Here is a 15,261-nt window from a genome sequence, read left to right as displayed (position 1 = left end):
CTGAAGCAAAAACACAATACTTACCTCAAAAGCAAAAAGAAGTACTGTATAAGTCAAACTGTTTGGTTCTTAAAGTTTAAAACTTAAATTATGTGCCCATGAAATTCTAAATATCCCTATGTTGTTCAGTTTACTTCATCATTTGCTAAAAATTAAATATTAAAATTTTCTTTTGTAAATGAGACACTTCATTTATGACACACACAGAAATGTATGGAACACACTTAAGAACAGTTATCTTCATTTTATCTAGACCCTGTTAATGTTCAAGGAGTTCTGATTGATATTACTTGGTTTCCTTCCCTAATTCTGCTCTCCTAGACACATTCTCAGCAGTCTGCATAAGCCCCAAATGTTACACTACTGTAAAACCTCATTATTTATTATACTGCTTGTATGAAATGATAGGCTTTTCAAATTTCTATGAACTACAGTTAATGAACAGATAGTTCCTGCAGTATTTTCACTGACATTCAAAACCTATCTGATCTAATTCTGTTCATATAACTTAGAATTTTTTCCTAAACACATTCACTGGGGCATGCTTAATCCAGAGGTTACCCCCCAGTGCAGCACTTTTCAAAACAAAAGAAATTATTTTTTATTACTACTAGTCAATATCACAAAATAAATACAACACTGTAAAACTGAGCTCATGATAGACAGCTGTTATCATTGCATAATTATTATGACATAACTTTGGTGACTGAAAATTGCTACAGAGTAGTAGGAATAGTAGTTCCAACAATGTTACATGGTTGCGAGGCATGGGCTATAGATAGGGTTGTACAGAAAAGGGTGGGTGTGTTGGAAATGAAATGTTTGAGCACATTATGTGCTGTAAGGTGGTTTGATGGAGTAAGTAATGAGAGGGTAAGAGAGATGTGTGGTAATAAAGAGAGTGTGGTTGAAAGAGCAGAAGAGGGTGTATTGAAATGGTTTGGTCACATGGAGAGAACGAGTGAGGAAAGATTGACAAAGAGGATATGTGTGTCAGAGGTGGAGGGAACGAGAAGTGGGAGACCAAATTAGAGGTGGAAGGATGGAGTGAAAAAGATTTTGAATGACTGGGGTCTGGACATACAGGAGGGTGAAAGGCATGCAAGGAATAGAGTGAATTGAAACGATGTGGTATACTGGGGTCAATGTGCTGTCAATGGATTGGACCAGGGCATGTGAAGCGTCTGGGGTATATCATGGAAAGTTTTGTAGGGCCTGGATGTGGAAAGGGAGCTGTGGTTTTGGTGCATTACACATGACAGCTAGAGACCGAGTGTGAATGAATGTGGTCTTTGTTGTCTTTTCCTAGTGCTACCTTGCATGCGCGTGGGGTTTGTGTGTGTGTGTGTGTGGTACTATTTCATGTAAGGCTGGACGGCGACTGGAATGGATAAAGGCAGCAAGTATGAATATTTACATGTGTATATATGTAGATGTCTGTGTATGTATATGTATGTATACGTTGAAATGTATAGATGTATATGTGCATGCGTGGGAGTGTATGTGGATGGGTGGGTTGGGCCATTCTTTTGTCTGTTTCCTTGCGTTACCTTGCTAATGCGGGAGACAGCGACAAAGTATATAAAAAAAAATTCCATACATATTCACCATTTCCCGCACTAGTGAGGTAGCGTTAAGAATGGAGAACTGAGCCTTAGAAGGAATATCCTCACTTGGCTCCCTTATATGTCCCTTTTTTGGAAACACAAAATAAGACCAAGCTTACAACTGAAATAGTTAATTCACTAAATCAGCCATACATTCTTGCAGACAATCTTTTCACCTTAAGCTTGTCCTATTATTCATAGGTACTTTCTGTATTTCCCTGCACCTTACCCTCTATCTCCAATGACCAACACAGCTTCTTATAATATTAAAACTGAGGGTTTCTGATTACTATCTAGGACAAAAGTACTGTACACACACATGCACCAAACAATGATGAAGGGCATTAAAGAAAGCTTAAAACATAAAATACAGACTTGGACTTACTGGTTGTTGGCAACGTTACAGGTACACTAGGAGGTGGATGTCCAGACAAATTCTTAAAGTTGTATGGCATCTGCTGATAGCTTCCTTGAGGTGGTGGTGATGGTGAATGTGAACGCTTGAGAGAACCCTACAGAAAATGGGTTTGTTCATAAATCTAGCATATTTTTGCACACTAGTATATATCATGTAACAAATGCTAAGCCTATGAACAATGAATAACACCTTTTGGATATTGTGAAATGGAATGATGAAAAAAAATCAAGCATGGCTACAGTAAGGCGAGAAGTAGAGGAGAGAAGAGTAGGTAAGAGAAGGCAGAATGTGAAGGGTGGTTGAAGAAACTGGCAGGAAATGCGCAAAGAGTATGCACCAAAGTGAGCTGTGAAAAAAATCCATAAGATTTTTCTTCAAAGTTCCCTGCTGGTTAATGAAAATTGTTTTCAATACTTGCAGGTAGTGAGTTGAATAGTCTTGGGTTCTGGATGTTTACAATGTTTTCCATTCTTGCGCTTATGGCACCTTTTGATCTTAGAGGTGATATATTCTTCCATACCTATCATGCCAACAAAGAATAATCTTTTTAATATAAATTCTGAATAATGCCTTCCAGGATAATCCATTTGTAATTATGGTATATTTATAGTCTGTGTTCAATAAAGTCTCAGAGCTTTCAATGGATCCCACTGGTTTTGCCACCTGGAAAAGGTTTTGTAGGATGTGAATGATCTCTCAACATTTTTAAATAAAAAATACTGCCCACCATGAATGGCAATGCTAGAACAAAATAATGTTCTAGTCTGGAGAGTAAAACTGCTCTGAAGAGTGTCATCACTGGTTTGTCTCTCTTGTATAGAAGGTTTATGGTTTCTGAACAAGCAAAATGTTGCTCTATTGTACTTTCTGTAGGTAATATCATGTACAGGCTATCCAAGAAAGACCTCTGGAGTTTCAATCACTAATATTTATTAACTGTTAACATATAATCTTTTCCACTTTGAATTTTAGTAGGAAATTTCTCCAATTTTTATTGACATCTACTGCTATTCAGTATGAGTCCCTTTAACAGCTCTGTGAATTCCACTAACCACAACTTGCATTGTGCTTTCCTCTTGCACAAGCTATCATTGGTATTGTCATCTAGGTGCATCACATGACAGTAAAATTTGGAGAGATTTCACACCAAGTTATTGAAATGAGAAGCATTGCATGTAAATGCATTTAGTTGTACTTAATGACTGGAACTCTAGAGGTCTTTCTAGGACACCTTGTATGATTACATCTTTTGTGCATTTCCTTTGTGATATGATTTTATCTGTTTGTGTCAAGCACAGTATTCTGCATGAGATTGTATTTCTTCACTTTCCCAAAATAATTCATTGTAGATGAAACTTATCTTGGTTAAGCAGTTTGATAGTTGGGTGGTACACTATATGAACTGAATGATATTTGCTTGTGGTTGTATCTTTTATGGATGAGATTTTTACACTACTCTTTCCAGTATCATCTTTATCAGACATGAGAATGGGAAACATAAGAGATGCAACTACTATTCCTGCAGACACACTGCAAATTACCATGAAAGGTCCAGCCAATAACTGGTTTACAATGAATATTATGGTCTGATTCTACTGGCTTTACCAGATTTCCCACTTTATCCATTTCAAATACTATGAAACCATAGTTGCATTTATCAAAGCTTTTGCAAAGTCAATGTAAAATATGTGGACTGTGATGATTCACAGGCTGCCCACGGTTGAGTAAATAGGTTCCAATTCTGGTTGTGGCAGTTGGTCCACCCACAGTCAACCCAGCTGTTCACCCACCACTAGGGGTTGGTCAATCAAATACCTTCCCAAGGCTATATATATTAGACAAAAAAAGGCCACATCTGCTCACATCCATCCTCAAGCTGTCATGTTCAATGCACAGAAACCACAGCTCCCTATTTACATCTACAACCCATAGACCTTTCCATGGGTACCCTAGATGTTTCACATGCCCTGGTTCAGTCCACTGACAGCACATTGACCCCAGTAAACCACATCATTCCAATTCACTCTATTCTGTGCACGAAAAACCTTGTCCACTTCCTCATACATCTTCAAAGACAATGTCACACCCACATTTTATTACTTTGTCATTTCTCTGTTGGCCTTGATTACCATCTTAAGACATTTGGGCATGGAATTGGCAAGGTTCCTGAAGTATTCTAGGTCAATGTTTTGGGTTTATAGGGTCTTGATCTGAATGAGATTAGGTCATACTTGAAAAAGCTGCCTGATCATGTGTTCTGAGCACCGTGTACACCTAGAAATCTCATGTGTACCCACATTTTCTTGCTTCCAAGTGAGAAATCAGCCTGGAAGAATTAAGAGAGATCAGTGTCACCTCAAGACAGCCTAAGGTACAAAGGTGGGTAGCTGCTGCTCATGCCATTCGAAACACTTGTCTCAGCAACCCAATGTATGATGATTTCACCCTGAGAGCATCATATGTTTGTGCCTACAACAAACCTTAGCTGTATATTGCCTTTGAAAATATATGGGAGCAAACAAAGTTTTTTTATGAACACTGTATACAGTGTTAATGAGATGGCCATGACTAGGGCATTCAGTTGCCCATGCCATCTCAGTTAACATTAAAAAACTAAGATGACAAATCACCATTTTGTTTGTTCTCTAGCACTACTTACAATTATATCATGGTGATGACAAAGCTAAGAAAGGCATGATTTTCTTACCTATCTAATTCTATAAAGTTATTCATTTTATATGTTAGGACTTCAGAATTATTACTTACATTGCATTAGTACTTTTGGGTGGTAGTTCTACCATAAGGAGCAGGGTTACTTAGTGAGTTTCAAACTCTCTGGAATTACCCCAATGTCTATGCTCACTCTTAAAAGAATGTTTGGTGCCCATATCAAAAGTGTCTTGCATTCCTTAAAAGACAAGTTTGGTACTACTGCTGAATACATGGGAATGCTGTCAATGGCACTTTAAAAGTACAATGGATTGGTGTGCTTAGCTTAGCTTAGCTATCACTTAGAGATCACTTTTTAAATTAATTCATTTGGGTCATTTTTCATTAGATGGATAATTGGTTTGATCAAATGATTATAAAAACCTCTTTAGTATTTTACTCACATTATTATTATCCATGTATATGCCTTCATTGTGTCAAGATTTATGCACTGTATATCTGAATAAAGAAATTTTAGGTCTGCTTTTGTTCTGTCAATGTCGGCAGTTTTTCCCTGAGATAATTATGACACTGACTTAATGAGTCATTTCATCTCCCAGACATACTATATATACCTTCCAAATCATCAACTTATTTTTTTTATCAGTTATTTCCAACAACAGCAAACATATTTCACTAAAAATGAGACAAAGTACCAATACGAAAATCAAGTGAATCTTCACATAGATTACCAAATAAATAGTTCAAAGAAATAAGAAATATATGGCATACTTACAGGAGGGATTAGTGGCTGAGGTTGGGCTTGAGGTACCTTGTATCCATGGATGGGCATAGATCCTCGCCCAGGCACAAGATTTGATTGGAAGAGCATCTGTGGATGGCTCCCTATTGGGATTGTACCGTGAGGATATGAGTGCACTGGGATCAGTTCACTGGAAACCAATGTTATAATTTACTTCATAATATTAAATAATTGAATACCAATCATGATAAAATTTTTGGCTTTTATGCACAAACAGTATTCAGTCTTTGCAGGTAATTGTTAAACACTTTGAAAAAAGAATTACAATTACATTGAAGAGTCACATTCATATGCCAACAATACACTTATTTAGTAATTATTTAATGTTCATGTTTTCTCATCATTACTATCCACCTATCTATGTCTCTGATGCCTGTTTCCTTTGGCAACTCTCATCAAGAAGGTGGCTAAGGCAAAAGAGTCTTCACTTATCCCTTTCCTAACATGCCATCCTTGCCTACACAATTCCACACATTTTTCCACCACTTCTCTTCCTACAGTACTTTTCCACTTTATTTCCCCATGTCAAAGGTGGTCTTACTGTCGCACCAACCCGTTTAATTGTACTATCATACACTCTCCTTGTAAACTCCCTATCTTGCATTACACTTCCTCTTATCCCTTCTCACTTTTTTACTTCTAATCTCTCTCTCTCTCTCTCTCTCTCTCTCTCTCTCTCTCTCTCTCAGGATTCAGTACTAATTAAAAGCATACTTTACAGAACAGAAGATAACAAAAGAGAGACAACAGTGGGTGAACATAAGGATGCACCTTTCCTTGAGATAATTTTGCTGTTGTTGAGCTCGTTTTCGTGTTGCATCCTCATTTAGAACAACCTTCAATTCTTGGAAAAGTTGATGCTTTTGATTTTTTAAATCATTAAGATCTTGTTCCATTTGTGAGAGTTTCTCCCTAGTTTCCTCCAGAGTCATGATATGCTGCTTCTTCCGATTTTCACGCTCCTTTCGCAATCTTTCTTCCTCTGCATCAGCCTCTTGCTCTGCAAGTCAATTCAGTTCCATACTTCAATACAGACTTTACTGAAAATAGTTCCAATTAGAGTAATTCAATATTTCAAGACAAACTGAAGAGTCTGAAATATGGAGGAGCATGTCTACATGGTACTGTATTTGCAAGTGTCAATTCTTTTTTCTTTCTTTCATACTTGATTACCGTTTCCCACCCCAGTGAGGTAGTGCCAGGAACAGATGAAGAAAGGCCACATTTGCTCACATCCATTCTTTAGGTGGCATGTTTAATGCACCAAAACCAAAGGCCCCTTCTGCATCCAGGCCCCTCAGACCTTTCCATAGTTTACCCTGGATGTTTCACATGCCCTGGTTCAGTCCATTGAGAGAACAATGACCCAAGTATACCACATCACTCCAATTCACACTATCCCATGCATGCCTTTTGCCCTCACAAATGTTCAGGCTCCAATAGCTCAAAATCTTTTTCACACCATCTTTCCATATCCAATTTGGTCTCCATGTTCTCCTTGTTCCTTCCACTTCTGACGTGCACATCCTGTTTGTCAACCTTTCCTCATTCATTCTCTCCACATGTCCATGCCATTCTGCAAACTCTTTTCTGCTCTCTCAACAGCATTCTTTTAATTACCACACATCTCTTTTACCCCTACATTACTTACTCAATCAAAGCATCAATTAGTAATGCATATTCCCTACAATATTTGATGAACTAAAATGAAAGGGTGATGCATTTAGCTGCACAAGTATCATGAGAAAAATGGTGTCAATTGATAGCAACCGTAACACTTTCGGTGTTATGGATTTAAATCTGATTTTACATGATAGGGAGCTATGAACGTCAATCTACAAATTCAATTTCCCACCACATGTTGAATGGTGAGGAAATCAGAGATATACACTCAGATGAAGCAAAAGTGTGATAAAGTAAAGGAAAACATGTGAAGAATGTATGTGGTGATCATAATCACATGAATATATTGAATGGGGATAGGGAGAGAGAGAGCAAAGATGATCAAAGGTAAGGTAAAAAGACTAAATGAGAATTTAAATACGTAAAGCAGAGAGATGAAGCTTCAATAATGAGCTTAAATCACAGTGCCTTGTGAAGGTTCTAAATGAGCGATGTTGCTGTAAAACTGGTGAATACAGGCAGGATATAAATAAACATAAGCAAATGATGTGATACATAGATTATCAAAGAAATGGAAATTCCATAAAACAAAACTGTTGAGTACTGTACCAGTACTCCCCATATCATCTAACCTTCTTTTTTCCTCTTACGGTCTCTGATGATGTGTGCCTTTAGTGATTCCCACATGGCACGACTCATCTTAGCTCTCTCAACCATCACTACAGGAGCATATCTCCTGTCACTACCCTCACCACCACGGCCACGCTTCTCAGCCTCTGCAAACTTTACCATCTTATCTGTGAAAAGCCTGAAATTATAGAAAAAAAAGTTTAACTGTAATTCACGAATAGTGTCAACGTTATATGTATGTTAAACACAAAGTAATCATTAACCTTAAAAAAAGTTATCACAAAAAGTATTAATGTTTATCAGTGTTTAACCTCACAGATCATCAAGCACAAAAAGTATTAATGTTTATCAGTGTTTAACCTCACAGATCATCACAGTAACAATCAAATTTTTTGAGGACACCTTTGAATACCTTCTAAAGTGATTAGCCTCACAGAATGTCACCTGTGTCACTTTTTTATATGATACCTTAAAATATGCATCATTGTAAAAAAAGAAATCAAGATGGCTTCTTAAAGTGTTTGCAAGTTCATTCACTGTAAAATGGAAATTGAACTCTTACCTTAAACTGTTCTTTTTATTACAGTAGAGCCAAGCCAAATTTGATCTGGTCACTTAAATTTACTATAACTTGCATATACATAATGCACTTCAAAAATATAAGAACACACTCTTGAGTCAATAAAGTTCTTCAAATATGTTTCTGAACATCAATGAACAAGCAGCAATCTTTTTATTTTTTTCTGGTAATTAGTGTGATACACAAATTCAAAAAGTTTGCGAAACATTTTGTTTTTGGACATTTTTATTAAGGATATTTGCAGCAAAATACATCTCCTCTAGAACTGTACACACTTGCAGAACCTTGTTCTTGAGCACTGCCAATCTTTAGCAGAGGCATGTAAGGTACAGTGGTGACCTTGGCCTGCACTTCTGGGGACCCTAAACTTTGCACAGGTGTGTCATCTAGACTTGAGCATATCATAAGAACGGTTGACTTCTCCAGCACTTGTGCCAGCTGAAAATGAGATTTGGATTACTATGCCTTGATTCAAGATTTTGTCCTTTTCAAAAACAGAAAATTCAGTATGTTTGATATATTATGTAATTATCACTTGTGATTGTTTTTATATGAGCCTAAGTACATTTTGCATTTCTTTGAAATTGTACTGCTATCATAAAAATATTTTTTGATTTAGTATCTGATTCTCACTTTGATAGTAGCAGATATGGCATGGACAACTTGCCTCAGTAATGGCCACCTTAGATGAAAAGAAAAGAGGAGTATATGAAAAATATAGAAAAAAAATAATTTCAGGTCCTCAGGTGTTTGTAGGCCTGACTTTCAACATAGGAAAAGCTGTAGGAAGATGGAAAGGCCAGAGAAAGAACAGAATTCCACAGTTTCACCATTTGAAAAAAGGAGATATGTCAACCACGATGTGGCTGATCTCCACAAAGAAATTGCAGGAGGCAGCAGCCACGATGTGGGTCCAGGCCTTGGTGGCTGGGAAATACACAGAAAGTTCATGGGAACAGTGGCCAAGTTAATACATGTAGAACAAATAGGAGGCAGTTGACCAGAAGTGGCAGCAGGAAAGTTACTATGATGAAGGCTTCTTATTCCACTTAGGGTAAGAGAAGGATGGAAGAAGAGCCACTCCTGATAAGTGAGCAGCACTCCACACTGCACCAAATAAAACCTTTGAAAATATGGAATACTGTAGCTGCTCCAAAGAGAAATACATACAGCAATTATGCAATACCTCAAATTTAAGGAAGCAGATTTTGTGATGCCCATTATACAGGTTTTTCAGGATAGAGTGGACGATATGGTTATACCCAACATGCTTATAATGTTGCAGGGCCATACTGTTGTGATTTTTTTACATTCAATACAGTAGTAGGAAAAAAGTGAGATCTAGAAAGAGATATAAAGGGAAATACAGAATTTTTGCATGATGAATTGTATCAACTTACTGCTTCCATATTCAAAGATGCTGTAAAGGTGTAGATAAAATATATTCAGTGCAATAAAAAGAATGATTATTAGATGTAGGAGTGGAGGTGAAATAAGATGAAGTGTGCAGAGGTGAATAATTGGCATAACTGCATACTGACGAGATAAGAACTCTTGAATGCTGTAGTTTTCTACCTACGTAACAGGTAAGAACAATCACTTAAGTTCATTTCAGTCCCACATCGAAATTAGCTTTAGGAAATAAGTTCAAGTACTTACATTTTCGGTGCTATACAGAGTGTTGTGATTGCAGAAATACTTGCAGAGGACCTAAGTTTTATCTTTCATGCTGAGTGACACTATGAAAAGCAACATGTATATCAAGGAAACAGCAAGGTTAATATAAAAGTAGGTAATTCACCTGTACACAATCAACAGAACATATGAAAACTTCATCTAACCTTCCTAGTTGTTAAGAATTACTGTACTGCCCATTATTCTTATTTGAAACGTAGCTCCCATCACTGTTGTGAAAATGTACCACTAACATGGTGCTGGGTGTAAGCAAACTAGCAGTGAATACCCACCGGATCCTAGTTCTGATAGATATAACGTTGGTTTATTTCTAACCATTTCAGCTTCTAAGGTTTTTGGAGTTACATTTATGTTTTACCTGCTATTCAATTCTTAACCCAACATTCTCTTAATATACATATATCCGCTACCACCTCGTATATTATGAAATATAACACTCGGTATCATGGTCCCTAACTTACTGTATTCTGTAACTCCTACACTATCACTACAGCTCACTCAATATTTAAAGCCAGTAGGGATGCGGAGCAGTACTAGGCAATTGATGTGCTATTAGTGTAATTTTTTTTACACCAAGCTACACCGGTTGGCCTAGCATATATTCCTTCGGCTTTGTGTGTTATACCCTTAAGTAATATTGATACACCGAACCCCAACTTTACCATGATTGTCAGAGCCTTCGCTATGTCGTAAGGTTCATTTCTCAACAACTTTATTTCTAACATGAGATCAATGGTCCTAAGAATGTCATTTTCTCCTCAAACACAAAATCAAAATATACCGTGAAGAGAAGGCCATGAAAGTGAATTATTATTAATAAAAAGTCAATACTTCACCACGGCCTAACCTCAAGCAAGCACTACTTCTTGCCCCCCTCAGTCCTGGAGTTGCCTTATAAAGTCCTATTACCTCTTGCTGCACTGGCTGTTTATTTTTCTGTATTGGATTATGGGTAGGGGAGTGCATGAAGCAGGTCAAGAACCTCAAACACAATATGAGTCTTCAAGGGGTCAGGGGGTAAAGCATTTACCCACCAGACAGACAACAACAACAACACTGGTGGTGGGGGGTTGTGTTGTGATCCTGACCACCACAGGTCCCGGACATGGACGCCAAAACGGTAACACATTCGCCAGGATATATTTGTACGAGGGTTCTCGAGCGGACAGTAGAGATTAATTGGTTGATCCGCCACGATTGATTGATACAGGTCTGGGTATAAGTGACGTAGGAGGTGATTAATAACGCGGGATCGAGAGGTTGTTGTGCTGAAGTAGCGGTGAAGTGTGGTGAAGTGTATAGTGTGGTGGGCGAGACGGGCAAATGTTTTCAAGGGCAGTGTGGCGGCGGCTGGACACAGGTTATTAAGTAATCCCCGTAGTCCTTCACTAATTACATGGTGCAATATAACTCATTGATGTGCATAAGTGTTGTGATTAGACGGTTCCTCCGTATGCATCGGGTCGAAGGTCATTGAAGTGGCAACGATTATATTTTTTTTTCTCTGGAGCACAGACCAAATCTCGTAAGTAATCTACTACAGTAACTTATATATTCACTTAGAAAAAGTAAAAGCTTTTATTGAGAATGATTTAAGTAGAAGAAACAGACTTACAGAGTTCATCGCCAGTAGCGCACTCAAATATGTGCATTTTATGCACTGTCTTAATGACTGATGGCCACATTTGTCATAGGTATTCACCTGTAAGTGGTACTAACACCTGTGGGGCATGGCACCTCAGGTAGATGAGAGCCCTCTATACAACAGTTGTGACACTGTAAGCACAGATTATTTGCTAGACTACTCAAGCATTATGAGAGATTCTGTAGTGCAAGGCTAGAGTAGGTTATGTTTGGCTAGGTTAGGTTAAGAGTAAAATGGGGTTGGGAGGATTCATATAGCTAGTGACGTAATTGTTGAATAGACACTTCTACTTTGTCTGGCCTAGTGCGGGAGGAACATAGTCCAACAGATGTTGGTGCCTTGTACTGGTACATGGCTGTAGCTAGATCTTGTATATACCAGAAGTGCTTCAGCAGTTATTGGATTTAGTCGAGTCTGTACTGTACAGTCTTGAGGTTTAGATTGAAATTTCATTGCTGACGACATTTGTTGTGTGGTTTTTGGTGGTCTCACTGATTTCCTGTATTTTTCACTGGTACCGTATTTGTTCAATAGGGAGATCTGCTATATGTATTTTTAGAATTCAGTTGGACAGTCATGCTTAATACACTTAATGATTCTGTGAGGGATAATTTGGCCACAGTCACCATCATCAAAGCCATTGAAAACCTCCCCTAAAAGTGGAATTGTGGTAGTTGGTATATTAGCACGGTAATCCATAATTCATATGATATACTGTAATCAGGGCCAGATGTGCAGTATGTAATTTTGACAAAAGAACAGCTTACTTGATAAAGCAGTAGTACAAATATACAGGGGCGGATTTAGGGGAAATAGCCGCTATGGCAAGCACTGAAATTGTGCCCCTGGCTTGATTAAAAATGTACATACAGTGAATGAATACAAAAATATATACAGTGTAATTATAAACTATTGAAGTAGGCCAAACTTAAATTTATATAAACTCTTAAAAACGTAAAGACTTATTTGATCAGAATTGTAATGTAGAAGCAGTAATGCAACTGATAGTAGCAAAATATAACTATAGTTGAAAAGTAGGTGAGTTTCTTTTTTATCTCACAAAACCAAACCATTAGAAATGTCAATCGTGTAGCATATGTCAAAAAACAAACCTGTTGAGTGGCGCCCAGGGCACCTACCCTACCTGCCAAACCCAAGATATGCCACTGTAACTATTACCTTCAGTTTTTGGTATTTTTCTCAGAAAATAAGATTTCCCTTAAAAATTCATTGTAAGAAGTATTTTTCATGCTAAATAATACAAATTTGGTGTTAAGATAATGTTTAGTGCTCTTAAAAAAAATGACACCTATTTAAGCTGTTAAATGAAGTCAATTTTAAAATATTTCTGTTCCTCTGCATCTTATTTACTGAGTATGTTCCGTAAATGAGAGCATTATCATATATTTTTCATGATTATTTCAAGTATAAAAGTGTTTGCATAACTTATCTTTCAATTTTGAAACAAAAAGTTTTTTGAGCTAAGAAATACCCTTAATTTTTGGCATTTTTCTCAGAAAAATAGATTATAAGAAGTATTTTTCATTATAAGAAGTATTTTTCATGCTGAATACAAATCAGGAGTTAAAATATCATTTAGTCGTTCTTTATGATATTCAATTAAGCTGTTGAATGAAGTCAATTTTCAAATATCTTCTGATCCGTATTTACTGGGTATGAATCGGTAACCGAGAGGATTATATGTTCCATGATTATTTCAAGTACAGAAATGTTTGAATATCTTGTTTTTGAATTTTGAAACAAGAAGTTTTTTGAGCCAAAAATCTCAAGTATTTCCTTCAATTTTTGGTATTTTTCTCAGAAAAATAGATTTCCTGTAAAGATTCAACATAAGAAGTGTTTTTCTTGCTGAATGCAAATCTGGTGTTGAAATAATGTTAAGTTGTCTTTATGACATTCAGTTAAGCTGTTTAATGAAGTCAATTTTAAAATATTTTCTGTTGCCTTTGTATTATATTTGCTGACTGTGTATCAGGGACTGAGAGCATTATGGTATATTTTCCATGATTATTTCAAGTATAGAAATGTTTTAATATCTTATCTTTCAATTTTGAAACAAAAAGTTTTGGAGTTAGAAAATATCCTTCAATTTTTGGTACTTTTCTCAGTAAAATAGATTTCCTTTAAAAACTCATTATAAGAAGTATTTTTCATGCTGAACAGAAGTCTGGTGTTAGAATGACATTTAGTCCTCTTAATGACACCCAATTAAGCTGTTAAATGAAGTCAGTTTTAAAAATTTCTGTTCCTTTGCATCATATTTACTGTGTATGTATCGGTGACTGAGAGCATTATGATATATTTTCCGTGATTGTTTAAGTAGTGTTTGAATATTTTGTCTTTCAATTTTGAAAAAAAAATTTCTGAGCTAAAAAATACCCTGAACTATTACCTTCAATTTTTGGCATTTTTCTTAGAAAATGATTTCATTTAAAAACTCATTATAAGAATTTTTTTCATGCTGAATACAAATCTGGTGTTAAAATATCATTTAGCCGTCTTTATGACATTAGATTAAGCTGTTAAATGAAGTCAATTTCAAAATATTTTCTGCTCCTTTGCAACATATTTACTGGGTATGTATCAGTAAATGAGAGCATTTTGATATATTTTCCTTGATTATTTCAAGTATCAAAGCATTTGAATATTTTGTTTTTCAGTTTTGAAACAAAAAGTTTTTGGAGCCAAAAAATACCATGAAGTATTACCTTCAATTTTTGGCATTTTTCTCAGAAAAATAGATTTCCTTTAAAAACTCATAATAAGTATATTCTACGCTGAATACAAATCTGGTGTATATACATGTGTATGTGGGTGGTTTGGTCCATTCTTTCATTTGTTTCCTTGCGCTACCTCGCTAACGTGGGTGACAGCAACTAAGTATGATGAGTATAGATATAATGATTTGTTTATTTCTTTCGTACTATTCGCCATTTCCCGTGTTAGCGAGGTAGCGTTAAGAACAGAGGACTGGGCCTTTGAGGGAATATCCTCACCTGGCCCCCTTCTCTGTTCCTTCTTTTGGAAAATTGAAAAAAACGAGAGGGGAGGATTTCCAGCCACCCGCTCCCTCCCCTTTTAGTCGCCTTCTACGACACGCAGGGAATACGTGGGAAGTATTCTTCTCCCCTATCCCCAGGGATAGAATCCCCAGGGATTTGTTTATTTATGTATTTATTTATTTATTGGTGTTGTATATATTTGATACATTTGTTGGTAATTGCTGCACCAAAACCATTTTACAGATTAAGATGGGTCGTCGACGTGGGCCTAACCGCCTAGTGAATGAGGCTCAGGTGAGCGAGGAGCTGAAGATTACAATAGCATTGGCCCTAAAGAAACTTACACAAAATGAGGACCAGAAGGGTAAGTTGTTTTTAATTGGATCAGAAGTTCTGTTCATATTTTGTGTATCTTTTGTTAGATAGATAGACTCATTTTTGCGAATGATTGAGTAACATTCGTTCGTCTGTTTCCTTGTGCTACCTCGCTAACACGGGAGACATCAACAAAGCAAAATAGATAATAAATATTTATCATAAATAATAAATATTCTAGGAGAAGTAATAA

The 15,261-nt window shown here is 36.6% G+C and overlaps 2 protein-coding genes across 19 annotated transcripts in view; one reads left to right on the top strand and one right to left on the bottom strand.

The window, feature by feature from the left end:
• Positions 1 to 11,121, bottom strand: part of LOC139746288 (uncharacterized) — a 30,136-nt gene extending 19,015 nt beyond the window's left edge. For 2 of the 12 annotated variants that reach the window (XM_071657365.1, XM_071657366.1), the window contains exons 1-5: positions 10,873 to 11,120; positions 7,753 to 7,928; positions 6,269 to 6,497; positions 5,471 to 5,627; positions 1,993 to 2,119 (exon numbers count right to left, since the gene is read on the bottom strand). In XM_071657365.1, coding sequence (XP_071513466.1) covers positions 1,993 to 2,119; positions 5,471 to 5,627; positions 6,269 to 6,497; positions 7,753 to 7,928; positions 10,873 to 10,991 — 808 coding nt within the window. In that variant the 5' untranslated portion in view covers positions 10,992 to 11,120. Of the gene's footprint in view, positions 1 to 1,992; positions 2,120 to 5,470; positions 5,628 to 6,268; positions 6,498 to 7,752; positions 7,929 to 8,312; positions 8,769 to 9,989; positions 10,070 to 10,872 lie in introns of all 12 variants that reach the window. The other 10 variants (XM_071657373.1, XM_071657375.1, XM_071657370.1 and 7 more) reach the window with 9 other exon arrangements.
• LOC139746279 (3'-5' RNA helicase YTHDC2-like) overlaps positions 1 to 15,261 on the top strand; it is a 251,303-nt gene that overhangs the window by 149,460 nt on the left and 86,582 nt on the right. For 3 of the 7 annotated variants that reach the window (XM_071657349.1, XM_071657348.1, XM_071657345.1), the window contains exons 1-2: positions 11,013 to 11,145; positions 14,937 to 15,057. In XM_071657349.1, the coding sequence (XP_071513450.1) occupies positions 11,131 to 11,145; positions 14,937 to 15,057 (136 nt within the window). In that variant the 5' untranslated portion in view covers positions 11,013 to 11,130. The other 4 variants (XM_071657350.1, XM_071657346.1, XM_071657351.1 and 1 more) reach the window with 3 other exon arrangements.

This window comes from Panulirus ornatus, chromosome 64 (assembly GCF_036320965.1).
Source record: "Panulirus ornatus isolate Po-2019 chromosome 64, ASM3632096v1, whole genome shotgun sequence".
Classification (NCBI taxonomy): Eukaryota; Metazoa; Arthropoda; class Malacostraca; order Decapoda; family Palinuridae; genus Panulirus; species Panulirus ornatus.
This window is presented reverse-complemented; position numbering and strand designations above follow the sequence as displayed.